General features: G+C 41.4%; 1 protein-coding gene across 1 annotated transcript in view; it reads right to left on the bottom strand.

The window, feature by feature from the left end:
- zc2hc1a (zinc finger, C2HC-type containing 1A) overlaps window positions 1-27,256 on the bottom strand; it is a 102,471-nt gene that overhangs the window by 19,658 nt on the left and 55,557 nt on the right. The window contains exons 5-7 of the mRNA XM_063065468.1: window positions 25,180-25,322; window positions 21,752-21,848; window positions 20,311-20,434 (exon numbers count right to left, since the gene is read on the bottom strand). Coding sequence (XP_062921538.1) covers window positions 20,311-20,434; window positions 21,752-21,848; window positions 25,180-25,322 — 364 coding nt within the window. The remainder of the gene's footprint in view (window positions 1-20,310; window positions 20,435-21,751; window positions 21,849-25,179; window positions 25,323-27,256) is intronic.

Genomic DNA, 27,256 nt, shown 5'->3' with positions numbered 1-27,256 from the left:
AGAGCACTAGTTGGACAATCATTGAACTGCAGATTTAGTTGATTAATTACAGGAATATTTTAGTGGGCTTGAAGAAAGCTGATTGGCTCTGAGGATGTTAAAGCTCTCCCTCAATTCCAGTTAAGCACCTGGATAAATTTTGTTAACATGCCCATCCAGAAGGGGTGGCTGAGGACTTTGCTGTTTAAAATAATTGAAAAATCAAGACACATTGGAAATGATTCTGGTTTGAAGAAGTTGAATCCATTACACTCCCATGATATAAAAGTCAGAATTAATTCAGTTTAAGGGCAGAAAGAAAGGAGAATGTGGAATGAAAGCTGGATGAATAATTAGTTGGAAAATAAGGATATTCAAAAATCATGGTAAAGAGTAGAGAATTAGTATTAAAAATGAAGGAACAACGGCCGAAAAAAAAAAGGAAAGGCATAAAACTGGGCTAAGTACGAGGACCTGTTTCCAGAGTGGCTCATGCTTACATTGGGTGAATGGAAAAGTGTTTCATTCACCAGTATTAACATTAATTATTTGGAAGAATGCAAAAAGTTAATATAATATTTCCTACAGTAGTATTGAGTGTGATACAAAGATACAGTTAATTGTTTTTGATCCATGGATCAAACTTGCAATTGCATTTATTATGATTCAGTAATACATTTCTGATGCCAAATTGTTACATTTCATAATTGTTAAAATACAAAATAGATTAATAGGAAATTGTTCTTATTATATACAGTATTAAAATATATTATAAATATTAATTAAACATGACACTAAGATGCACAGTCAACTCTGTATAGTATTATGGCATTGTTTGTACATTTTCCTTCATTAACCTACATTTGACAGAATCAATATTTATCTTAACTGCTCATGTTTCACATTTCATATTTCCAGTCAGATAATAGAAATTGTCCTATTTTAAAAAATATATTGGATTAAGATGGACAGAATGAACAATACGTACAATATCCGTAACCCTTAACACAAGACCATAAGCTATAGGAGCAGAATTAGGCCATATGGTCCATCGAGTCTGCTCCGCCATTTCATGATTTCCCTCTCAGCCCCAATCTCCTACCTTCTCCCCGCATCACTTCATGCCCTGAACAATTAAGAATCTATGAACCTGCTTTAAATAGACATAAAGACTTGGCTTCTACAGCTGCCTTTGGCAAACATTGCACAGGTTCACCACTCTCAGTCTAAAGAAATTCTAAGAAGACGCCGCTCCATTATGAGGCTGTGTCCTCTGGTCATAGACTCTCTCACCATAGGAAATAAACTTTCCACATCCACTCTATCAAGGCCTTTCACCATTGGATAGGTTTCAATTAGGTCACCCCTTATTCTTCTGAATTCTAGTGAATACAGGCACAAAGCCATCAAAGGCTTTAAAATATGATAAGCCGTTCAATCCTGGAATCATTTTTGTAAACCAACTTTGAATCCTCTTCAGCATCAGCTTATCTTTTCTAAGATAAGGAGCCCAAAACTGCTCACAATATTCCAAATGGAGCATCACCAGTGCCTTATAAAGCCTCAACATTACATCCTTGCTTTTATATTCTAGTACTCTTGAAACGAATGCTCTTATCACATTTGTCTTCCTCACCACAGATTCAACCTGCAAATTAACCTTTAGGGATTCTTGCACAAGGACTCATAAGTCCCTTTGCACCTCAGATGTTTGAATATTATCTCCATTTAGAAAACAGCCTACCCTTTTACTTTTTCTACCAAAGTGAATGACCATATACTTACTGACACTATATTCCATCTGCCGCTTCTTTGCTCATTCTCCTAATCTGTCTAAATTCTTCTGTAGTTGCTGTACTTCCTCAAAAACTACCTGCCCCTCCACGTTATCTTCATTTCGTCTGCAAACTTTGCAAGACAATACCTGTGTACATTGATGAAAATAATTTCACCACTTGTTTTAAACTGTTTTCAATATCTGTTCTGATCATTCATGAATAGATATATTTAGATGTTCACTTAATCAGATAAAATCTGATCCAATAAGGTTGTAATGAACAAGGGAAAGAGGGTAAGACAGAATAGAAAGATAAAAACAAACCAGCATTCATTCTCCTAAATGTATTTAAATGCCTCCAAAGGAAAGTAACTTTGTTAATTATGGGCAAGATCAGACTTTTAATCAGCTGTGATGTTCCTCACTTTGAAATATATGGAAATAAGTGAACAGTCATTTGGGCAAGATTACAAAGGGCACAAACATCTCCGGCATTATGTTTGCATGCCTGGACAGCATATTCATAGAGTCAGAGGAATACATCATGGAAGCAGACCATTTGGCCTATCTGGCCCATGTCAACCACAGCATTCTCCCTAATGGCCCCTGCTGCCTGCATTTGGGAGCAATGGGGCTTGTTTGCTGCTTGTTGCCGAGCATGCTATGTTGGTGCTGAAATGTGTGGTGACACTTGTGAGTTGTGCTGGTTCTTAACACAAACAACACTTTCACTGTATGCTACGATGTTCAAGTGATAAATAAATTAATCTGAATCACAGAGAATGTTATCTGTAGTTCGAGAATTTGATATTGAGTGTGAATATGAATTGCTTCAAGTAGCAACAGTGCGTATGGGGCCATTATTAAGCATCAGTTTTGAGATACTTCAGTAATGACAAACAATCACTTCTATTGATACTTGGGCAGGTAATCAAACATAATATATTACCTTCTGTAGTTTTAGCCTATAGCAACAAACAGAACATGAGACAGAATCAAGCCATTCAGCTGATCAGGTCTGTTCACCATTCCATCATAGCTAATTTATTATCTCTCTCAAACCCGTTTTCACGACTTCTCCCTTTAATCTTTGACAACTTTACTAATCAAGAACTTATCAACCTCTATTTTAAATAAACTCTACGACGTGGCCTCTACAGCGGTCTGGGGCAATGAATTCCACAGAACCACCATTCTCTGGCTAATGAAATCTCATCTCTGTTCTAAAGGGAGGTCCTTGTATTTTGAGAAAGTGCTTTCTGGTCCTAGACTCACCCACTATAAGAAATGTTCTCTCCACATCCACTCTATCTAGACCTTTCAATATTCGATACAATTCAATGAGATCTTCTTCATTCTTCTAAACACCAGCGAGTTCAAGCCCAGAGCTTCATACATTATCCTTTTTATTCCCGGGATCATTCTCATATCTTCTGGATTCTATCCAATGTCGGCACATCCTTTCTTACATAAGGGTCACAAAACTGCTCACAATACTCCAAAAGTGGTCTGACCAATGCCTTACAAAACAGCATTATATCCTTGCTTTTATATTCTTGTCTTCTTGAAATGAATTAGAAACCATAGAAACCACAGAAAAACTACAGCACAGAAACAGGCCTTTTGGCCCTTCTTGGCTGTGCCGAACCATTTTCTGCCTAGTCCCACTGACCTGCACACGGACCATATCCCTCCATACACCTCCCATCCATGTATCTGTCCAATTTATTCTTAAATGTTAAAAAAGAACCCGCATTTATCACCTCGTCTGACAGCTCATTCCACACTCCCACCACTCTCTGTGTGAAGAAGCCCCCCCAATGTTCCCTTTAAACTTTTCCCCTTTCACCCTTAACCCATGTCCTCTGGTTTTTTTCTCCCCTTGCCTCAGTGGAAAAAGCCTGCTTGCATTCACTCTATCTATACCCATCATAATTTTATATACCTCTATCAAATCTCCCCTCATTCTTCTATGCTCCAGGGAATAAAGTCCTAACCTATTCAACCTTTCCCTGTAACTGAGTTTTTCAAGTCCTGGCAACATCCTTGTAAACCATCTCTGCACTCTTTCAACCTTATTATATAGAAATTGTAACATTGCATTTGCCTGCCTTAACACCCACTCAACCTGCAAGTTGACTTCTATGGAATCCTGCACAAGGACTCCCAAGTCCCTTTGTACCTCCAATTTCTGAATTTGTTCCACATTTAGAAAATAGTCTACACCTTTATTCCTTCTACTACAGTGCTTGACCAAACACTTCCCTACACCGTATTCCATCTATCACTAAGTCTTTCTGCAGACTCCCTGCTTCTTCAACACTACTTGCCCCTCCCCATCGATCTTTCTCTAGATAACTTTATAGCTATTAAAAATACCTTTATTTTCAAAGGTCCTGCAGGAAAAATAACTTTGTTATTGAAAGTCTGGAAGTCCCTAACCCAAAACGCCACCCCCCCCCCTTAGTAAAACCTGAGAGCTAAAAAGATGTAACATTAAGAAATTTAAGCTCAGCAGTTCATATGATCATTAAGTCTTGGCCTTTTCTCCTTGCAGCAATAGAGGATGAGAGGTGACCTGATATAGGTGTACAAGATGATGAGAGGCACTGATCGTGTGGATAGCCAGAGACTTTTTCCCCCAGGGCTGAAATGACTAATACAAGGGGGCATAGTTTTAAGGTGCTTGGAAGTAGGTACAAGGGGGATGTCAAGGCTAAGTTCTCCACCCAGAGAATGGTGGGTGCATAGAATGCTCTGCCAGCAACGCTGGTAGAGGCGGATACAACAGGATCTTTTAAGGTAGTCTTAGACAGGTACATGGAGCTTAAAAAAAAAGAGGGCTCTGTGGTGGGGTAATTCTAGACAGTTCCTAGAGTAGGTTCTTTTTGGATTCCAGACCCAACCAGTTACCCTCTACCACCACTCTCCGTCTAGCGGAATTAGTCCTTACTCTTAATTTCTCCTTTGGCTCCTCCCACTTCCTCCAAACTAAAGATGTAGCCATGGGCACCTGTATGGGTCCCAGCTATGCCTGCGTTTTCGTTGGCTTTGTGGAATAATCCATGTTCCAAGCCTATACTGGTATCTGTCCCCCTCTTCTCCTTCGCTACATCGACAACTGCATTGGCGCTGCTTCCTGCACACATGCTGAGCTCGTTGACTTCACTAACTTTGCCTCCAACTTTCACCCTGCCCTCAAGTTTACCTGGTCCATTTCCGACACCTCCCCTCCCTTTCTTGATCTTTCTGTCTCTATCTCTGGAGACAGTTTATCTACTGATGTTTACTATAAGCTTACAGACTCTCACAGCTACCTGGACTATTCCCCTTCCCACCCCGTCTCTTGCAAAAATGCCATCCCCTTCTCGCAATTCCTCTGTCTCCACCGCATCTGCTCTCAGGATGAGGCTTTTCATTCCAGGACGAAGGAGGTGTTTTCCTTTTTTTTTTATAGAAAGAGGCTTCCCTTCCTCCACCATCAACACTGCTCTCAAAAGCATCTCTCCCATTTCACACACATCTGCTCTCACCCCATCCTCCTGCCACCCCACTAGGAATAGGGTTCCCCTTGTCCTAACCTACCACCTCAGCAGCCTCCGGGTCCAAAATATAATTCTCTGTAACGTCCGCCACCTTCAACGGGATCCCACCACCTAGCACATCTTTCCTTCCTCCCACTTACTGCTTTCCGCAGGGATTTCTCCCTACGCGACTCCCTTGTCCATTCGTCCCCCCCCATCCCTTCCCACCGATCTCCCTCCCAGCACTTATCCTTGTAAGCGGAACAAGTGCTACACGTGCCCTTACACTTCCTCCCTCACCACCATTTAGGGCCCCAGACAGTCCTTCCAGGTGAGGCGACATTTCACCTGTGAGCCGGCTGAGGTGATATACTGTGTCCGGTGCTCCTGGTGCGGCCTTCTATATATTGGTGCGACCCAACGCAGGCTAGGAGACTGTTTCACTGAATACCTATGCTCTGTCCGCCAGAGAAAGCAGGATCTTCCAGTGGCCACACATTTTATTTCCACGTCCCATTCCCATTCTGATATGTCTATCCACGGCCTCCTCTACTGTCAAGATGAAGCCACACTCAGGTTGGAGGAACAACACCTTACATTCCGTTTGGGTAGCCTCCAACCTGATGGCATGAATATTGACTTCTCTAACTTCCGTTAATGCCCACTTCCCTTTCGTACCCCATCCCTCATTTATTTTATATATTTTTCATTTTTCCTCCTTTTTTCCCTCTTTTTTCTCCCTCTGTCCCTCTCACCTGGTGTCATGGACTCCTGATTACCTGACTGGCAGACCACAGTACGTGTGCTTGCAACACTGTGTGTCCGACAGAGTGATCAGCAGCACTGGGGCTCCACAGGGGACTGTCTTGTCTCCCTTTCTCTTCACCATTTACACCTCGGACTTCAACTACTGCACAGAGTCTTGTCATCTTCAGAAGTTTTCGGATGACTCTGCCATACTTGGATGCATCAGCAAGGGAGATGAGGTTGAGTACAGGGCTACGGTAGGAAACTTTGTCACATGGTGTGAGCAGAATTATCTGCAGTTTAATGTGAAAAAGACTAAGGAGCTGGTGGTAGACCTGAGGAGAGCTAAGGTACTGGTGACCCCTGTTTCCATCCAGGGGGTCAGTGTGGACATGGTGGGGGATTACAAATACCTGGGGATACGAATTGACAATAAACTGGACTGGTCAAAGAACACTGAGGCTGTCTACAAGAAGGGCCAGAGCCGTCTCTATTTCCTGAGAAGACTTTGAGGTCCTTTAACATCTGCCGGACGATGCTGCGGATGTTCTACGAGTCTGTGGTGGTCAGTGCTATCATGTTTGCTGTTGTGTGCTGGGGCAGCAGGCTGAGGGTAGCAGACACCAACAGAATCAACAAACTCATCCCTAAGGCCAGTGATGTTGTGGGGATGGAACTGGACTCTCTCACGGTGGTGTCTGAAGAGAGGATGCTGTCTAAGTTGCATGCCATCTTGGTCAATGTCTCCCATCCACTACATAATGTACTGGGTGGGCACAGCAGTACATTCAGCCAGAGACTCATTCCTCCAAGATGCAGCAGAGAGCGTCATAGGAAGTCATTCCTGCCTGTGGCCATCAAACTTTACAACTCCTCCCTTGGAGGGTCAGACACCCTGAGCCGATAGGCTGGTCCTGGACTTATTTCATAATTTACTGGCATAATTTACATATTACTATTTGACTATTTATGGTTCTATTACTATTTATTATTTATGGTGCAACTGTAACAAAAACCAATTTCCCCCGGGATCAATAAAGTATGACTATGATTATGACTTGATGGTGGGATCCTGTTGGAGATGGTGGAAATTATTATTGAAAATTATGTTCTGGACGCAGAGGCTACTAGTGTGGTAGGTGAGGACAAGAGGAACCCGATCTCTGGTGGGGTGGTGGGAGGATGGGGAGAGGAAAGACGTGTGTGAAATGGAAAAGATGCTGGTGAGGGCAATATTTGATTTCCTTCAGCATTTTGTGCACTTTTTCACAGATGCTGCCCGGCCTGCTGAATTCCTCCAGCATTCTGTGCAAAGAATGAGAAAATTTCAACGGTTCTTGTTTCAGTCGAAGCAAGCAGCTGAAGAAGAGAGTGGAAGAATTCGGGTAGAAAAAGTCATTTTTTTTCTTAAACACTGCTCAGGGAGAAGGGTCTGCACTGCGCAGGCACGTGACGAAGCGCGCCAAGGTTTAAAAAGCAGACCACCATATACAGTGGCTATCGTCGGAGTGGACTGAGTCAGAGTGGGACGGCTTTGACTCAACAGACTTCGGCTAGAACAGGCAGAGGCCAGGGTAGGTTCTGGTAAGTTTTTTATTCAGATTGTCTAGCGTAGAGAGAATGCCAGGCAGGATGTTGGAATGCTCCTCTTGCAGGATGTGGGAAGTCAGGGAGCCCTCCGGTGTCCTTGACAACGACACCTGCAAGAAGTGCATCCAGCTGCAGCTCCTAACAAACCGCATTAGGGAACTGGAGCAGGAGCTGGATGACCTGCGGATCATTCAGGAGAATGAGGAGATTATAGATAGTAGCTACAGGGAGGTAGTTACGCCAAAGGAGCAGAGGACAGGAAATTGGGTCACTGTCAGGCGAGGGAAGAGGAAAGGGCAGGCAGAGCAGGGTTCCCCTGTGGCCATTCCTCTTAACAACAAGTATACCGCATTGGATACTGTTAGGGGGATGACTTACCTGGGACAAGCTGCAGTAGCCGGATCTCTGGCACTGAGTCTGGCTCTGCAGTGCAGAAGGGAGGGGGGAAAACAGGAGAGTGATAGTGATAGGGGACTCGATAGTTAGAGGTGCAGATAGGAGGTTCTGTGGTCATGACAGAGAATCCAGGATGGTTTGTTGCCTCCCGGGTGCCAGGGTCAAGGATGTCTCTGATCGATTGCATGACATTCTGAAGTGGGAGGGTGATCAGCCAGATGTCGTGGTGCACATCGGTACCAATGACATAACAAGGAAGAGTAAGGAGGTCCTGGAGAGTGAGTATAGAGAGCTTGGTAGGAAGTTGAAAAGCAGGACCTCGAGGTTGGTAATCTCAGGATTGCTACCTGTGCTACATGCCAGTGAGGGTAGGAATAGGATGCTCTGGAGGATGAACAAGTGGCTGAGGAACTGGTGTAGGGAGCAGGGTTTCAGATTTCAGGATAATTGGGACCTCTTCTGGGGCAGGTGGGACCTGTACAAGAGAGACGGGTTACACTTGAACTACAGGGGGACCAATATCCTTTCAGGGAGGTTTGTTAATGCTGCTGGGGAGACTTTAAACTAGATTTGCAGGGGGATGGGAACCAGAGTGCCAGAGCTGACAGTGTGGCTGGGGTGAAAATAAATGATGTTAAAAGTTCAAACAAATCTGCTAATAGAAAGGTTGTGAGTGATGGTAAAAATCTTCTGAGGTGTATATATTTCAATGCTAGGAGTATTGCAGGGAAGGCGGATGAGTTAAGGGTGTGGAATGACACGTGGAATTATGACGTTATAGCAATTAGTGAAACTTGGCTACAGGAGGGGCAGGACTGGCAGCTTAATATTCCAGGGTTCCGATGTTTCAGATGTGATCGAGGCAGAGGAATGAAAGGTGGGGGAGTAGCATTGTTGGTTAGGGAAAATATTACAGCAGTGCTCAGGCAGGACAGATTAGAGGGCTTGTCTACTGAGTCCTTATGGGTGGAGCTGAGAAACAGGAAAGGTATGGCCACATTAGTGGGATTGTATTACAGACCACCCAATAGTCAACGAGAATTGGAAGAGCAAATCTGCAGAGAGATAGCAGGTAACTGCAGGAAACATAAAGTTGTGGTGGTAAGGGATTTTAATTTTCCATATACTGATTGGGACTCCCATACTGTTAGGGGTCTAGATGGTTTAGAGTTTGTAAAATGTGTTCAGGAAAGTTTTCTAAATCAATATATAGAGGGACCAACTAGAGGGGATGCAATATTGGATCTCCTGTTAGGAAACGAAATTAGGGCAAGTGATGGAAGTCTGTGTAGGGGAGCACTTTGGTTCCAGTGATCATAACACCATTAGTTTCAACTTGATCATGGACAAGGATGGATCTGGCCCTAGGGTTGAGGTTCTTAACTGGAAGAAGGCCAAATTTGAAGAAATGAGAAAGGATCTAAGAAGTGTGGATTGGGACAGGTTGTTCTCTGGCAAGGATGTGATCGGTAGGTGGAAAGCCTTCAAAGCAGAAATTTTGAGAGTGCAGAATTTGTATGTTCCTGTCAGGATTAAAGGCAAAGTGAATAGGAATAAGGAACCTTGGTTCTCAAGGGATATTGCAACTCTGATAAAGAAGAAGAGGGAGTTGTATGACATGTATAAAAAGCAGGGAGTAAATAAGGTGCTTGAGGAGTATAAGAAGTGCAAGAAAATACTTAAGAAAGAAATCAGGAGGGCTAAAAGAAGACATGAGGTTGCCTTGGCAGTCAAAGTGAAGGATAATCCAAAGAGCTTTTATAGGTATATTAAGAGCAAAAGGATTGTAACGGATAAAATTGGTCCTCTTGAAGATCAGAGTGGTCGGCTTTGTGCGGAACCAAAGGAAATGGGGGAGATCTTAAGTAGGTTTTTTGCGTCTGTATTTACTAAGGAAACTGGCATGAAGTCTATGGAATTAAGGGAAACAAGTAGTGAGATCATGGAAACTGTACAGATCGAAAAGGAGGAGGTCCTTGCTGTCTTGAGGAAAATTAAAGTGGATAAATCTCCGGGACCTGACAGGGTGTTCCCTTGGACCTTGAAGGAGACTAGTGCCGAAATTGCAGGGGCCCTGGCAAAAATATTTAAAATGTCGCTGTCTGCAGGTGAGGTGCCGGAGGATTGAAGAGTGGCTCATGTTGTTCCGTTGTTTAAAAAAGGATCGAAAAGTAACCCGGGAAATTATAGGCCAGTAAGTTTAACGTCGGTAGTAGGTAAGTTATTGGAGGGAGTACTAAGAGACAGAATCTACAAGCAATTGGATAGACAGGGACTTATTAGGGAGAGTCAACATGGCTTTGTGCATGGTAGGTCATGTTTGACCAATCTATTGGAGTTTTTCGAGGAGGTTATCAGGAAAGTGGATGAAGGGAAGGCAGTGGATATTGTCTACATGGACTTCAGTAAGGCCTTTGGCAAGGTCCCACATGGGAGGTTAGTTAGGAAAATTCAGTCGCTAGGTATACATGGAGAGGTGGTAAATTGGATTCGACATTGGCTCGATGGAAGAAGCCAAAGAGTGGTAGTAGAGAATTGCTTCTCCGAGTGGAGGCCTGTGACTAGTGGTGTGCCACAAGGATCAGTGCTGAGTCCATTGTTATTTGTCATCTATATCAATGATCTGGATGATAATGTGGCAAATTGGATCAGCAAATTTGCTGATGATACAAAGATTGGAGGTGTAGTAGACAGTGAGGAAGGTTTTCAGAGCCTGCAGAGGGACTTGGACCAGCTGGAAAAATGAGCTGAAAAATGGCAGATGGAGTTTAATACAGAGAAGTGTGAGGTATTGCATGTTGGAAGGACAAACCAAAGTAGAACATACAGGGTTAATGGTAAGGCACTGAGGAGTGCAGTGGAACAGAGGGATCTGGGAATACAGATACAAAATTCCCAAAAAGTGTCGTCACAGGTAGATAGGGTCGTAAAGAGAGCTTTTGGTACGTTGGCCTTTATAAATCAAAGTATTGAGTTGGAATGTTATGGTGAGGTTGTATAAGGCATTGGTGAGGCCGAATCTGGAGTATTGTGTTCAGTTTTGGTCACCAAATTACAGGAAGGATATAAATAAGGTTGAAAGAGTGCAGAGAAGGTTTACAAGGATGTTGCCGGGACTTGAGAAACTCAGTTACAGAGAAAGGTTGAATAGGTTAGGACTTTATTCCCTGGAGCGTAGAAGAATGAGGGGAGATTTGATAGAGGTATATAAAGTTATGATGGGTATTGATAGAGTGAATGCAAGCAGGCTTTTTCCACTGAGGCAAGGGGGAGAAAAAAACCAGAGGACATGGGTTAAGGGTGAGGGGGGAAAAGTTTAAAGGGAACATTGGGGGGGGGCTTCTTCACACAGAGAGTGGTGGGAGTATGGAATGAGCTGCCAGACGAGGTGGTAAATGCGGGTTCTTTTTTAACATTTAAGAATAAATTGGACAGATACATGGATGGGAGGTGTATGGAGGGATATGGTCCGAGGGCAGGTCAGTGGGACTAGGCAGAAAATGGTTCGGCACAGCCAAGAAGGGCCAAAAGGCCTGTTTCTGTGCTGTAGTTTCTATGGTTCTATGGTTCTATGAAAGGAGCATTTTTCCTTCCTCCACCATCAACACTGCTCTCACCTGCATGATGGATTTCAGCCTGAAATATCAACTGTTTACCCTTTTCCATAGATGCTGCCTCCAGCAATTTGTACGAGTTTCTATAAATAATTAGTTTTGTCTATAATTCTCTACTTTTTTCTCCCAGACATATTTAAATGGATTAATAAAGAAGTATTTAAAAGAAATGCCTTTCTTTCTCAAGAGCTCAACAGCTTTTCAGCAACTTGACTATCTTAATCCGGATGGAAAATAATTGTACGTTCATGGCGGGAGGAGAAGGTGGCAGCGCGATGCAGCGCGCAGTGGCCACTCCGGGGTGACATCTGTTATCTGTCAAGTAGGGTGCCGTGCGTAATCCTGATTTGATGGAGACAGACGTGAGAGCACTGAGGAACGTCTGGTGAAATTTCTGAAATGCCTGCTTCGCTGTCACCGCTACTGTGTGGTCCAGAATCTCCGGAGGGGATGGCCCCGAGTCCTCGGCTTTGCTTGTTGCTCGGCGGCCAGGGCTGGGTCGAAGCGCTTGGCAGAGGATGGCGCTCGGTGCCGGAGGCGCGAAGTTTTAGGACGGACTCAGAGTCCACTGCAGTCGGGTGCTTCCAATGGTGTGGCACTGGCAAGTTTGAGGTGCTTGGAGGTTTATGGCAGGGAGAGTTCCTCCCTTCTACCGTCTGCGTGAGATGATGAGGCTATCGGAACTTTGTAACTTTTTTTTACTGTGCCCATGGTCTGCTCTATCAAATTACGGTATTGCTTTGCACTGTTGTAACTATGTTATAATTATGTGGTTTTGTCAGTTTTAGTCTTGGTTTGTCTTGTGTTTCTGTGATATCACTCTGGAGGAACATTGTATCATTTTTTAATGCATGCATTTCTAAACGACAATAAACAAGGACTGAGTGTCCTCATAATCTAAAAAAAAATACAAAAACCCGAACTAGTCCAGCCCGATGGGGTAAAAAACTCAAAATTCACAGGCACATACATTCTGGAAAGTAAGTTTGAAAATTATATACGATGAATTACCTTAAGTAAGCACGGAACTAGCCATTCCGGCCCAACTGTAACAGCATCACGCTAACCCCTATCTACTGTTAGAACATAGAAATCTACAGCACATTACAGGCCCTTCGGCCCACAATGTTGTTGTGCCTAATATTCAAAGAAAAGCATGAATCAAATAAAAAAAATCCTAGAAAATGTCGCGTCCTGTTCTTTAGGGGAGGAGAGTCTATAATCGCAAGGGTAAAAAGACCCTAATGGGCGTTGTATACAGACCCCCAAACAGCAGTAAGGATGTGGCCTACAATTACAAGGGAAGATAGAAAAGCATGCCAAAGGGGCAATGTTACAATAGTCATGAGGCACTTCAATGTGTAGATAGAATGGGAAAATCAGGTTGGTGCTGGATTCCAGGAGGGGGATTTCTATGAGATGGTTTTTTTTTTAAAAGAGAACTTGTGGTTGAGCCCACTAAAGGATTGGCTATTCTGGACTGGGCGTTGTGCAATGAACCAGAATTCATTACAGACCTTAAGACAAAAGAACCCTGAAGGGAAAATGATCATAATATGATCAAATTCACCCTGAAATTTGAGAAGGTGAGACTAAAGTCAGATTTATCAGTATTACAGTGGAGTAAAGGGAATTACAGAGGCATGAGAGAACAGTTGGCCAGAACTGATAGGAAAAGATGCAGGGATGACGACAGAGCAGCATTGGCTGGTATTTCTGGAAGCAATGCGGAAGGCACAGGATATATACATCCCAAAGAGGAAGAAATATTCTAAAGGAAAGATGACACAACTGTGGCTAAGAGAAGTGAAAGCCAACGTAAAAGCCAGAGAGGGTACGTAATAGAGCAAAAATTAGTGGGGAGTTAGAGGATTGGGAAGCTTTTAAAAACCAACATAAATCATATAAAAAGTCATTCAGAAGGTAAAGATGGAATAGGAAAGTAAACTAGCCAATAACATCAAAGAGGATACCAACAGTTGCTTCAGATACACAAAGTGTAAAAGAGAGGTGAGAGTGGATATCGGATCGTGGAAAACAATGCTGGAGAGGTAGTAAAGAGAGGCAATGAAATGGCGGAAGAACTGAGTAAGTATTTTGCATCCGTCTTCACGGTGGAAGACACTAGCAGTATGCTGTAAGCTCCAGTTGTCAGGGGCATGAAGTGTGTGAAGTTACCATAATTAGAAAGATGGTTGTAGTTGGGAGCAGAATGTCCAAGGTTACACATTGTATTGGGGGGATAGGAAGGTAGTCAGAGGGGGTGGCGTGGCTCTACTGGTAAAGAATGGCAACAAATCAGTAGAAAGATGCGACATAGGATCAGAAGATAATGAATCCTTGTGGGCTGAGTTAAGAAGCTGCAAGGGTAAAAGGACACTGATCGCTGTTATATACATGCTTCCCAACAGTGGCTGGGAGGTGGAGCACAGATTACAACAGGAAATAGAAAAGGCATGTCAAAAAGGCAATGTTATGATAGTCATGGGAGATTTTAACATACAGGTCGATTGGGAAAACCAAGCTGGTAATGGACCTGAAGAGAGAGAGTCTGTTGAATGCCTAAGAGATGGCTTTTTAGAGCAGTTTGTCACTGAGCCGATTAGGGAATCAGCTATACTGGATTGGGTGTTATGTAAACTTATGGAAGCTTAAGGTAAAAGAACACTTAAGAAACAGTGATCTCAATATGATTGAGTTCAACTTGAAATTTGATAGGGAGAAAGTAAAGTCTGATGCAGCAGTATTTCAGTGGAGTAAGGGAAATTACAGTGGTATGAGAAAGGAGTTGGCTAAAGTAAATTGGAAGGAGCTGCTGGCAGGAATGTCAGCAGGGCAGCAATGGCGTGCTTTTCTGGGAAAAATCAGGAAGGTGCAGGACATGTGTATTCCAAAAGTGAAGAGATACTGAAATGGTAAAATAGTACCTTGTGGCTAACAAGGGAAGTCAAAGCTAATGTAAAAACAAAAGATAGGGCATACAAGAAAGCAAAAAATAGTGGGAAGATAGAGGATTGGAAAGTTTTTAAAAAACGTACAGAGAGCAACTAAAAGAATCATTAGAAGGGAAAAGATGAAATGTGAAAGCAAGCTAGCAAATAATATCAAAGTGGAAAAAGTTTTTTCAAATATGTAAAAAATAAAAGAGATGAGAGTGGATATAGGACCATAAGACCGCTAGAAAATGAGGTAAGAGGAGTAATAACAGGAGACAAGGATATGGCTGATTAACTGAATGAGTATTTTGTATCAGCCTTCACTGTGGAAGACACTAGCAGTGTGCCAGATGTTGATGTGTGTGAAGGAAGAGAAATATGTGCAGTTACTATTACAAGAGAGAAGGTGCTCAAAAAGCTGAAAGACCAAAAGGTACACAAGTCACCTGGACCCTAAGGTTCTGAAAGAAGTAGACCAGTTAGTCTGACCTCAGTGGCTGGGAAGATGTTAGAGTCAATTGTTAAGGATGAGGTGATGGGAGTACTTGGTGACATAGGACAAGATGGGACAAATTCAGCATGGTTTCCTTACGGGAAAATCCTGTTTGACAAACCTGTTGAAATTCTTTGAGGAGATAAGTTGAGGAGCAGAAAAAAGGGATCAGCCATGATTGAATGACAGAGCAGACTCAATGGGCCAGATGGCCTAATTCTGCTCCTATGTCTTATGGTCAAGAGAGAAGGTTCTAGAGGCTGAGAAGAAAATTGGATCAACCTTGATGAAGTGGTGGAGTAGACTTAATGGGCCAAATGGTCTAAAGTTGCTCTTATATCTTACAGTTTTATAAACTTTCTGATATTTGGCCTATGTTTGGCTCCATTCTCTGCTTGCCTTCCAAGTCAGTTACTCAACTTTTAATATATGAAAATGAAGTGGGACATCACGGTTTAAAATGAACTTCGCTCCCAAGGGGGGTCTGGCAGGTACGCTGGAGATTATTGTTTTTTCTCCTCCTTGGTTCAGAACAACAGTCTATCGAATATTGAAAGGCTGAGGTAAAGTGGAGGTGGAGAGGATGTTTCCCATAGTAGGCAAGTCTTGGACCAGAAGGCACTGCATCAAAATAGAGGGATGTCCATTTAGAACAGAGATGAAGGGAATTACTTTAGCCAGAGTAAATGCGAGGCTATTCACTGTGGAAGGAGAAATGAAAGAGCATTTTATTATTTAAATAGTAAAAATTGCAGCATTCTGCTATGCAAAGGGACTTGGGAGTGCTTATGCATGAATCACAAAAGGTTGGTTTGCAGGTGCAGCAGGCTATTAAGGCAGCAAAAGAAATGTTGGCCTTCGTTTCTAGAGGGATTGAATTTAAGAATAGGGAGGTTATGCTGCAGCTGTACAGGGTACTGGTGAGGCCGCATCTGGAGTACTGCATACGACATTTCTGGTCTCCTTACTTGAGGAAGGATATACTGGCTTTGGAGCTGGTGCAGAGGAGGTTCACCAGGTTGATTCCAGAGATGATAGGGTTAGACTATGAGGAAAGACAGTCTAGGACTGTACTCTCTGGAATTCAGAAGAATGACAGGAGATCTTATAGAAACATAAAAAAAATCACGAAGGGGATAGATAAGATAGAGGCAGGAAAGCTGTTTCCACTGGTAGGTGAGACTAGAACTAGGGGACATAGCCTCAAGATTCGAAGGAGTCGATTTAGGACGGCGATGAGGAGGAGCTGAGTGGTGAATCTGTGGAATTTTCTGCCCAATGAAGCAGTGGAGGTTACCACAGTAAATATATTTAAGACAAGTTTGTATAAATTTTTGCATAGTAGAGGAATTAAAACAGGGAAAAGGTGGGTAGGTGGAGATGAGTCCATGGCCAGATCAGCAATGATCTTATTAAATGGCAGAGCAGGCTCGATGGGCCAGAATGCCTACTTCTGCTCCTATTTCTTATGTTCAGAAGGCAGTGAATCTGTGGAAGTCATTGCTACAGACAGATGTGGAGGCCAAGGTATTGGGTATATTTAGAACAGAGGTTGATATATTTCTGATTTGTAGGGGTATCAAAGGTTACGGGGTGAAGGCAGAAGAATGAGATGGGGAGGGATAATAAATCATTGATAGAATTGCAGAGTAGACTAGATGGGGCCAAATGGCCTAATTCTGCTCATATGTTTTTTGGTCTTATGGAGAGTTCAAGATTTTTTAAGGTTTCTGAAAGGACTAGATAGAGTTTAACAATTTATCTCAGTGGATCTGAATTTCATTTGTTATACCAGTATTTAAAATAGAATTGGTATAACTGCTGATGGCTCTAACAAAAGTAATAATTTAGTATTGAATTACTGGCAATAGAATTTAAAAGCAAGGAGATAATGCTGAGGTTTTATAAGACACTAGTTAGGCTGCACATGGAGTACTGTCAACAGTTTTGGGCCCCATACCTCAAAAAGGATGTGTTGTCATTGGACCGAGTCCAGAGGAGGTTCACAAAGATGATTCCAGGAATGAAGGGGTTAACATACATGTGTTTGGCAGCTTTAGGCCTGTACTCACTAGAGTTCAGAAGAATGCGTGGGGATCTCATGGAAACCTACCGAATGTTGAAAGGACTAGATAGGGTTGATGTGGGGAGGATGTTTTTCGTATGGTGGGCATATCCAGAAGTAGAGATGTGGACTACAAGTAACAGCTGGAAATAGAAAAAGCGTGTCAGAAGGAAAATGTCAAGATAATTATGGGGGATTTTAATATGAAAGTGGATTGGGAAAGTCGGGAAGGTACTGGATCCCAGGACAGTGAGTTTGCAAAATGCCTACGGGGTGTTTTTTTGCAGCAGCTTGTTCATAATCCCGTAAGGAATCGGCTGTTTTGGATTGGGTGCTGTGTAATGAACCTGAGGCAATTAGGGAGCTGGAGGTAATGGAACCCCTTGGAAGTAGTGATCATAATATGATTGAGTTCAGTTTCAAATTTGAAAAGCAGAAGCTGGTATCGGGTGTATTGATATTTCAGTGGAACAAAGGAAGTTACAGCGGTATGACAGAGGAACTGGCCCAAGTTGATTGGAAAAGTAAGCTAGATGGAGGGACGGTAGAGCAGAATTGGATGAAATTCCTACAAGAAATAAAGAAAGTGCAGGAAAAATATATTCCAAGAAAAAAGAAAATCATGAATGGAAAAATGGCACAAATGTGGCTAACGAGAGAGGTTAAGGCTGAAATAAAAGCAAAAGAGACGGTGTACAAGGAAGCAAAAATTAGTGGGAAAACTGAGGACTGGACGACTTTTAAAAACTTACAGAAGGAAACTAAGAAAGTCATTAGGAAAGAAAAGATGAATTACGAAAGGAAGTTGGCAATTAACATTAAAAAGGATACTAAGAGATTTTTTTAAATATATGAAGGGTGAAAGAGTGACACGGGTAGATAGAGGACCGATTGAAAATCATGCTGGAGAAATTATAATGGGTAACAAAGAGATGGCAGAGGAACTAAGTGAGTATTTTGCATCAGTCTTCACAGTGGAAGACATTAGCAACATACCTGATAGCCAGAGGTCTCAAGGAATAGAATTAGGTACAGTCAAGATTACTAGAGGAAGTGCTTGGGAGGCTAAATGGACTAAGAATAGATAAGTCTCCTGGACCGAATGAAGTCACGGGTTCTGAAGGGAGGTGGCTTTGGAGATTGTGGAGGCATTGGAAATGATCTTCTAGGAATCAATGGACTCTGGCATGGTTCCGGAGGACTAGAAGGTCGCAAATGTAGTTCCGCTGTTTAAGAAAGGAGGGAGGCAGCAAAAAGAAAATTACACGCCTATTAGTCTGACATCGGTAGTTGGAAAGTTATTGGAGTTGATCCTCAAGGAGGAGGTTATGAAATACCTCGAGGTGCAAGACAAGATAGGCCCAAGCCAGCAGGTTTTCATGAAGGGAAGATCCTGCCTCATCAACCTATTGGAATTGTTTGAGGTAATCTCAAATAAGATTGATAAGGGAGAGGCTATGGATGTTGTGTATTGGGATTTTTAAAACGCCTTCGATAAGGTGCCACATAAGAGGCTGCTTAATAAGATGAGAGTCCATGGAATTACAGGAAAGATATTGAAATAGGTGGAGCATTGGCTGATAGGCAGAAAGCAAAGGGTGGGAATAAAGGGATCCTATTCTGATTGGTTGCCAGTTACTAGTGGTGTTCTGCAGGGGTCGGTGTTGGGGCCGCTTCTTTTTGGAATGTATATCGATGATTTAGATTATGGATTAAATGGTTTTGTGGCTAAGTTTGCGGATGACACCAAGATAGGTGGAGGAGCAGGAAGTGTTGAAGAAACGGAAAGGTTGCAGAGAGACTTGGTCAGTTTAGGAGAGTGGGTAAAGAAATGGCAGATGAGATACAATGTTGAGAAATGTACGGTTGTACATTTTGGAAGAAGAAATAATCGGGCAGACTATTATTTAGATGGGGAAAAAAATTCAAAAATCGGAAGTGCAAAGGGACTTGGGGGTCCTCGTGCAGGATGCCCTAAAGGTTAACCACCAGGTTGGATCGGCAGTAAGGAAAGCGAATGCTATGTTGGCATTCATTTCAAGAGGAATAGTGTATAAGAGTAAGGAGGTGTTGATGAGGCTCTATGGGGCACTGGTGAGACCTCATTTGGAATACTGTGTGCAGTTTGGGCCCCCTATCTTAGAAGGGATATTCTGATGTTGGAGAGAGTTCAGAGAAGATTTACGAGGATGATTCCTGGAATGCAGGGGCTAACATATGAGGAGCATTTTTCAGCACTTTGACTGTATTCATTAGAGTATAGAAGAATGAGAGGGGATCTCATAGAAACATTTCGAATGTTGAAAGGTTTGGACAGAGTAGATGTGGAAAGGCTGTTTCCCTTGGTGCGTGAGTCCAAGACAAGAGGCCACAGTCTTAGAATTAGAGGGTACCCAGTTAAAACAGAGATGAGAAGACATTTTTTTAGCCAGAGGGCCGTAGATTTATGGAATTCGTTGCCACATACAGCTGTGGAGGTCTGATCATTAAGGGTGTTTAAGGTTTAAGGAGGAGATTGATAGGTATCTAATTAGCCAGGGTATCAAGGGATATGGGGAAAAAGCCGGAAAGTGGAACTAGGTGGGAGTATAGTTTAGCTCATGGTGGAGTGACGGAGCAGACTCGATGGGCTGAATGGCCTACTTCTGCTCCTTTGTCTTGTGATGTGATGTTAGAGGGCACAGCCTCAAAATTGAAAGGTGACCTTTTAGAACAGAGGTAAAGGGGATTTTTTTTTAGCCATAGAGCAGTGAATCTGTGGGATGCTCTGCCACAGATTGTGGTGGAGGCCAAGTCTGTGGGTGTATTTAAAGCAGAAGTTGATCGTTTCCTGATTGGTCAGGGCATCAAAGGATATGGTAAGAAGGCAGGTGTATGGGGTTGAGTGGGATCGGAGATCAGCCACGATGGAATTGTGGAGCAGATTCGATGAGGTGAATGGCCTAATTCTGTTCCTATGTCTTATGGCACTGCTTTATAAAGTGTAAAGTCAAATAGAAACTGTGCCATTTTGAGAAATGGCTTTCAACTCATTAACTTCTGCCCAATTCAAATCACATTCCTGGAGCAAAAAGATAATACAACAGTCTACCCATTTAATTTAAATTTCTGCAGTAAATCTGTATCAATTTAAAGTAAATCAACAAGCTTAGTATAGAAGTTACTCTATATTCATTGCTTCTTCCTCACCTAGTGGGTTGACTTCCTGCTCCAGAAATATTACCAGCACCAGAGGGACTCCGTTTTACTGGTGACCCATCTCGAAGCTTATTTTCATTGGCTGATGGCAAGTTACCTTTGGTGGTAGAAAATACTGCAAACAAGATATTTGTTACAATTTTGATAAATTATTGCAGTTACAAACGTCAAGTTATTTTGATAAAAGGCCTGCATTTTCCCTACATGTACAAGATCTAAATGGAAGTTCAGAGTTTTACTACTCTTATTAAGTAGCTTAAGACATCATTTGGAGTAATAGTATAACTTCCAACCTTTTACTTAAAACCAAAGGTCACAAATCTTTCCAAGGTTGTTTAACAGAAACTGACCACACATGTTAAATTGTTTCACAATGAGAAGGGATGCCTGGATGTTTAGAGAATGAAGAAACAGCTATATTGCAGCAAAACAGATTTATAGTTAATAGTTTACAGTTTCCATATTCAACTACTCCACATTTTCAGCAAACATGCAGCAAGTAGCAAGTAATATCCAAGGAGGAGTTGCTTGAAAATCACAGTTAAGTGTGCACGCTTCTAAGAATGACAATTAAAGATTGTCAGCTAGCTTAGACTAAACACTGCCTGCTTCTTGAAATTACCTGGACCAAACATGGAGTGACCCTCCACACTTAGAATTATGTAATAAAACCCAAGGGATAACTAGGTTTTTGAATATTCTCCAGAAATCATGACAATCGTTTCATAACCAGGTTTTATTTCTCATCAAAGTGAGAAAACTTCTTTATAAATGTCTTAGAAAATGCTTAAAAATTATTAGAAGTGATGTAGGCAGTTAAAAATTATATACAACACATTAAAACATTTACAAATCAATATAAATATGAAAATAACATTAAAATGGATCCTCCTTAGCCAGCTCCTACAATAGCAACATGGTGCTAGTTGGGTTTTAAAAACATCGACAGTTAAAATATTGTATTTAAGAATTAATTAATTCATCAAATAAGCAATTTGCATGGGTATAATTACAGAAAATAATTCAATTCTAAATATTTAATAGAAGGTGGCAAACAAGTTAAATTTTTCCCTATGTATGAGCATCATTTTGAAAAATAGTAGAAAGAACATTCTGAAAATCTTAAATTATCTTTTTCTTTCACAATTAATTTAGTTGATTCAGGCCAGAAGGGTCTCACATGCTTCCAAACTGTGACTGAGTACTTGATTTCAATCTGCTTAACACAGTTTTTTCATCCCATCTTAAAACACAGCTGAGGCATACATTGACAACAGCTAATGAGTTGAGATACTTTGTCTCACTCCATCCCATTAAGTGTCCATTGCTTACTAACTCCACCCTACCATCACCCTCATCTCCTTAAACATCATTTGCTGTTCAAAAAGTAACTATAATATACTCTAATAGAACCAAATAAAAATCCATATACCTGTTACAGTTTTTCCAAGAGAAGGTTGGGGAATACGTGTTGATGCACTAGGTGTTGAAACTGGAGAGTTAGTCTTCTTAAGCACTGGAGATTTGTACTATATTGTGAGTAAGACAAGTCAAAGAACTAGTTATTCACAACTCACAGTATGGCACAGAAAAAGAACTCATTGGGCCTCATTCAATTTGCCCTTCATCCTTGCTTCTCTCCTCTAGACTGTAACAATTGATTGCCTTTTGAAGTTTGCTGGAATAATTCTGTTTTTGAAAACTACTCCCGAATCAGTGTTTATTAGGCAATATATTCAAGATCACAACTCAATACATAATTTATATTTCTTCGATCTGATTTGTTAATTGCTTTGAACTTGGGAACTAGTTGCTGATTCTGCTGTCCGAGGAATTACTGTGTTGTCTTATCTGAAAGACATCAGATGTTGCAGTGCAGGACTGAGCCACTGCCTGGATTTACCCACCATCTTCTGACTATTAGAAGACAGTGCTAGTCACTAAGCCAGTGTTTCGGTAAAATAAAAACTTCAATCCAGCAAGTGGAACAAAATAATAAAGAAACAAAAGCAAACACGAGGAAATCTGCAGATGCTGGAAGTTCAGGCAACACACACAAAATGCTGGTGGAATGCAGCAGGCCAGGCAGCATCTATAGGAAGAAGTACAGTCGACGTTTTAGGCCGAGACCTTTCGTCAGGACTAACTGAAAGAAGAGATAGTAAGAGATTTGAAAGGTGGAGTGGGAGGGGGAGATCCAAAATGATAAGAGAAGACAGAAGGGGGAGGGATGAAGCTAAGAGCTGGAAAGTTGATTGGCAAAAGGGATGCAAGGCTGGAGAAGGGGGAGGATCATGGGAATGGGAGGCCTAGGGAGAAAGAAAGGGGGGGGGGAGTGCCAGAGGAAGATGGAGAGCAGGAAAGGAGTTATTGTGAGGGACAGAGAGAGAAAAAAGAGAGAGAGAGAAAAAAAGTAAAAAATAATAGATAAGGGATGGGGTAAGAAGGGGAGAAGGGGCATTAACGGAAGTTAGAGAAGTCAATGTTCATGCCATCAGGTTGGACGCTACCCAGATGGAATATAAGGTGTTGTTCCTCCAGTCTGAGTGTGGCTTCATCTTGACAGTAGAGGAGGCCGAGGATAGACATATCAGAATGGGAATGGAACATGGAATTAAAATGTGTGGCCACTGTGAGATCCTGCTTTCTCTGGCAGACAGACTGGGAGACCGTTTTGCTGAACACCTATGCTCTGTCCGCCAGAGAAAGCAGGATCTCCCAGTGGCCACACATTTTAATTCCACGTCCCATTCCCATTCTGATATGTCTATCCATGGCCTTCTCTATGGTCAAGATGAAGCCACACTCAGGTTGGAGGAACAATGCCTTATATTCCGTCTGGGTAGCCTCCAACCTGATGGCATGAACATTGGCTTCTCTAACTTCCGTTAATGCCCCTCCTCTCCTTCTTACCCCATTTATTTATTTATTTATTATTTCCTTTTTTTCTCTCTCTGTCCCTCTCACAATAACACCTTGCCTGCTCTCCATCTTCCTCTGATGCTCCCCTCCCCCTTTCTTTCTCCCTAGGCCTCCCGTCCCATGATCCTCTCCCTTCTCCAGCCTTGTATCCCTTTTGCCAATCAACTTTCCAGCTCTTAGCTCCATCCCTCCCCCTACTGTCTTCTCCTATCATTTCGGATCTCCCCCTCCCCCTCTCAAATCTCTTACTATCGCTTCTTTCAGTTAGTCCTGACAAAGGGTCTCGGCCCGAAACGTCGACTCTATTTCTTCCTATAGATGCTGCCTGGCCTGAAAGAAACAAAAGATTGATTCCAAGCATAGTTGACTAGTAAAAAATGCAAACTGTTTATTTTCTGTCAAGAGGAATGAAGAGCAGGAAGTGGAGCCACAGGTTACAACTAATTTTAAGTTATCTGTACCGGAGATTTTGGTGAATGAAATTATTTGATAATCCTCAACAGTTTCATCTTCTTTTGCTCGTTCTGTTTTCCCAATCCCTTACAACAAACACATTCAACAACCATAATTCATAATTATAATCTTAAATGAATGTGATAGTATTTGGAATTTTCAGGGCAGTCATTTGATACAATTCTACTCAAACTCAATGACAGTTGAGGCATATTATAAAATGGGATTCATAATGCCCATCAATTTTGGATTGTATACAGAATATATTTTTTGATAAGCCAAGCAATGAGCTTATTTTAAGTCACCATCATTAAGCAGCTAGTCAGAAGTAGCTTCTGGAGCACACACAGTGAAATACAAGTTCAATAACATTCATGATCTTTTACTCAAAAATGCCCTCATCTCATTCATTTAGTCCATATTGTATATTGTTTGTTTTGACATTCTGAATCAAATTAAACACAAACTGAACGATTTATGGTATTGACACGTAATAAGCTGAAACAAAAAATAAGTGTTGGGTTATTGATGGGAGCACCATCTAGCTGTTCAAAAAGTTTGCTAGTCCTGTACCAGATTTTAAGGGTGCCAGATTACAGAAGTTCTACACTAACAGGAAGCTAGTGTCAATGCTGCCCAGCTCCTCCTCATGTAACTCGGCACTCAAAATCACCACGGCCACATATACATGTCCATAAGAAATCCATTTTACTTACAACCTTGTCTATAAATTTTAAAAACTGATATTCTAGTTACCAGCAAGTAAACTCTCAGGCACTAAAATCTAACTTTTACCATTGTGGTGTCTCAGTCTTTGGATGTCAGTGGCAGTGATAACTTATCTTTCACTCCCACTGATTTTGTTCAGTTTCTCATCACTTTCTTAATTCTATTGCTATTTTGTATCAGGAAGATAATTTTTAATTAAATTACATACTCTTTAATTTACATATCCTGGATGAGATATTGTTTTCTTCAAAAAGGATTTTGATACAGAACCTTGACCTGAGCATAGGAAATTAAAGAATTTTTTAAAACACAGAAATAGGATAGTGTAATGAAGTATTGTTTGCTGCTGAGCAGAAAAGTACTAGTAAGAAATTAATATCCAAGAAAAACATTTCCTAAATTACTAAAAATTTAACAGGGTCGACTGGTGGTGCAATGACATCAGCGCCGGACCCAGGAGTGGAGGTTCCCGGGTTCAAAACTAGTCGGGTCTGCTCCCAAGTATGCTTTCCATCCGTGCCGGGTTGAGTGTCAAGATTGCAACTCGACCTCGTAAAACAAAGGGAAAATACTGCGAAAAATGTCTGTGAGAGGAGTGGCGTGCCACACAGTCTCTCTCTCTCTCGCTCTGTGCCTTGTAAAAGCCATGAAAAAGACATCATCATGGACGCACGCACACACCAAAAAAATAAATAAATTTAACAGAAGGAATTACAGTACATTATCATTAAATAACAAATAACTTTCGTACTTTACCTGTGTTGGAGAGCTTTGTTTCCCTTTGGCACTAGAATGCTTAAGCTTGGTCATACGAGCAGCCTGTTCCTTGCAGAAAGAAATGTGTCTTTCAGCAGCATTCTCATTAAATCTTCTCTGACAATAAGGGCACTGGACATAATCTTAAGAATAAAAATGGACAAATGCATTAAGAAAACAAAGATAATTTGTCAATACAGGTTAAATTCCTCTAGGCTTTTCAGATGTGAAGTTTAAACCAATGATGCACTTGCATACAAAAAATATAACTCACAAATACAACCCAATTTGCCTAGCTAACCAAAGCACGATATTATTTAATACCTTCCTAGATAGAAAATACTCAGCATTACAAAAAACAAAACAGACAACTTGTAGAGGTACATGATAATTCACAGTAATTGGCTCACAATAGATTAGCAGGACCTAACAAAGCTGAAATGAAAAAATAAGTTATCAACTCCAAGTTATAATTCTGTTTGTTTCGGGATATTGTTTCACAGTTGGTTACTTTTGGTCACTGAAAATAAACCTCACTAAAAGAGGTACTTCGACTTTAACTCTCCATAATCAGTAACTATTTACAGGGTAGTTCACTTCTTATTTCTTCAAAAAAATTGATATCATGTAACTTTAAAGACCCTTTGTTTATTGCCACATTTCCACCCATTTTTACTCTTCTGGCGAGAGTGAGAGAGACAGCGACAGAGAGAGACCACGCGCGCAATGAGAGAGTGTTCCAAAAAAAGAAAATATAAAACGTACATCACCCCAGACTACCCTAAAGTGTACCTCTGCCTAATAGGGGTCAAAATAATGACAGTGCTGCTTGCTGCACTGTTTTGCAACAGTGACTTTTCTATTGCCCATGGTGGGTTAAGACTGTAAAAGACAGTTGAGGTGAGTTTAACAGGTGTCATTCGTTCATTAGCATAGCTAATGTTATTTAAACTAGCTGGCTAGGTGCTAAGGAGCTACTCTATTGCAGACATCCCACCTCTCCCGGAAGTTCTGGGAGTCTCCCGCAAATTGATGGTGCTACCTCCCTGAAATGAGCTTTTGCAGTGTAGGATGTCTGCACATACAACTAGGATTGGTTGGCAACAGCAAGTTGGACAAGCCACTGAAAAAAGAGAAAGTGAATTAATACTTCAGATCCAAGACTATTTGTCAGAATTGGTAAAGGGAGCTTTCAGTAGCAGAGATGGTGTGGGTAGAACAGTTGGAAAATCTCTAATGCAAGACCAAATGATTTTAATGTAGCATTTAGAAACACATTCTGCTTCCTTGCCTGTGTTAAGTATTGTTAGTAGCAGGACTGCGAAATACAAAGTAAATCAGCTAAAACTGGAGGAAAAAAAAGCAGAAAATTAAAAATCGTAAAATGATTAAATGAATAAGCAAAATTGCAGTAAATTAATTTTAATGTAGGCAAATCCACTTTGGACATTTTAAGGATGGAGTGGAGTACTTTCAAAATGGAAAAAAGTTAAAATAAGAACTTTAAAAAGACTCGAGGAGATCCTACTGGCTGTTGATGGAGTGGCAGCACTTTTATAGGTGCTCCTACTCTTCTTAATTTACTGCTTCCAACTAGTTTTGAAAACTTACTTTTAAACGCAATATTGCTTTATGATGTCGTGCTAAAGCTAATAAAAAAGAAGAGGAATCTATTATGGAGACACTTCAGAAGCATAACAATGCACTTTTGGAGGAGTTCCAGCAACTCAAAGCTGAATTTAAATGAATGGATGTAAAATTGGATTCTATTCAAAAAACTTTAAGTGAACACGATAAACGGATAAAAGAGAACGAAGACACTTTGAGGATGTTCAATGCAAAGACTGACAACTTGGAACAGATCTGTGATAAACAGTTAAAGGTTAATGAAACATTAAGACAGAAGATCATTGACTTAGAAAATAGAAACAGAAGAAATAATTTATGTATTCTGGGTTTTAAAGAGTTATTGGAAGGCAATTAGCCTTCAGAATTTTTTTGCAAACCTTTTGGCTAATTTATTTCCAAATATTTTAAAATCTCCACCTAAAATAGATTGAGCTCACAGATTGCCTGT

Source organism: Mobula hypostoma, chromosome 1 (genome assembly GCF_963921235.1).
Source record: "Mobula hypostoma chromosome 1, sMobHyp1.1, whole genome shotgun sequence".
Lineage (NCBI taxonomy): Eukaryota > Metazoa > Chordata > Chondrichthyes > Myliobatiformes > Myliobatidae > Mobula > Mobula hypostoma.
Note: the sequence above shows the minus strand (reverse complement) of the source record. Positions and strands in the feature narration are given on the sequence as shown.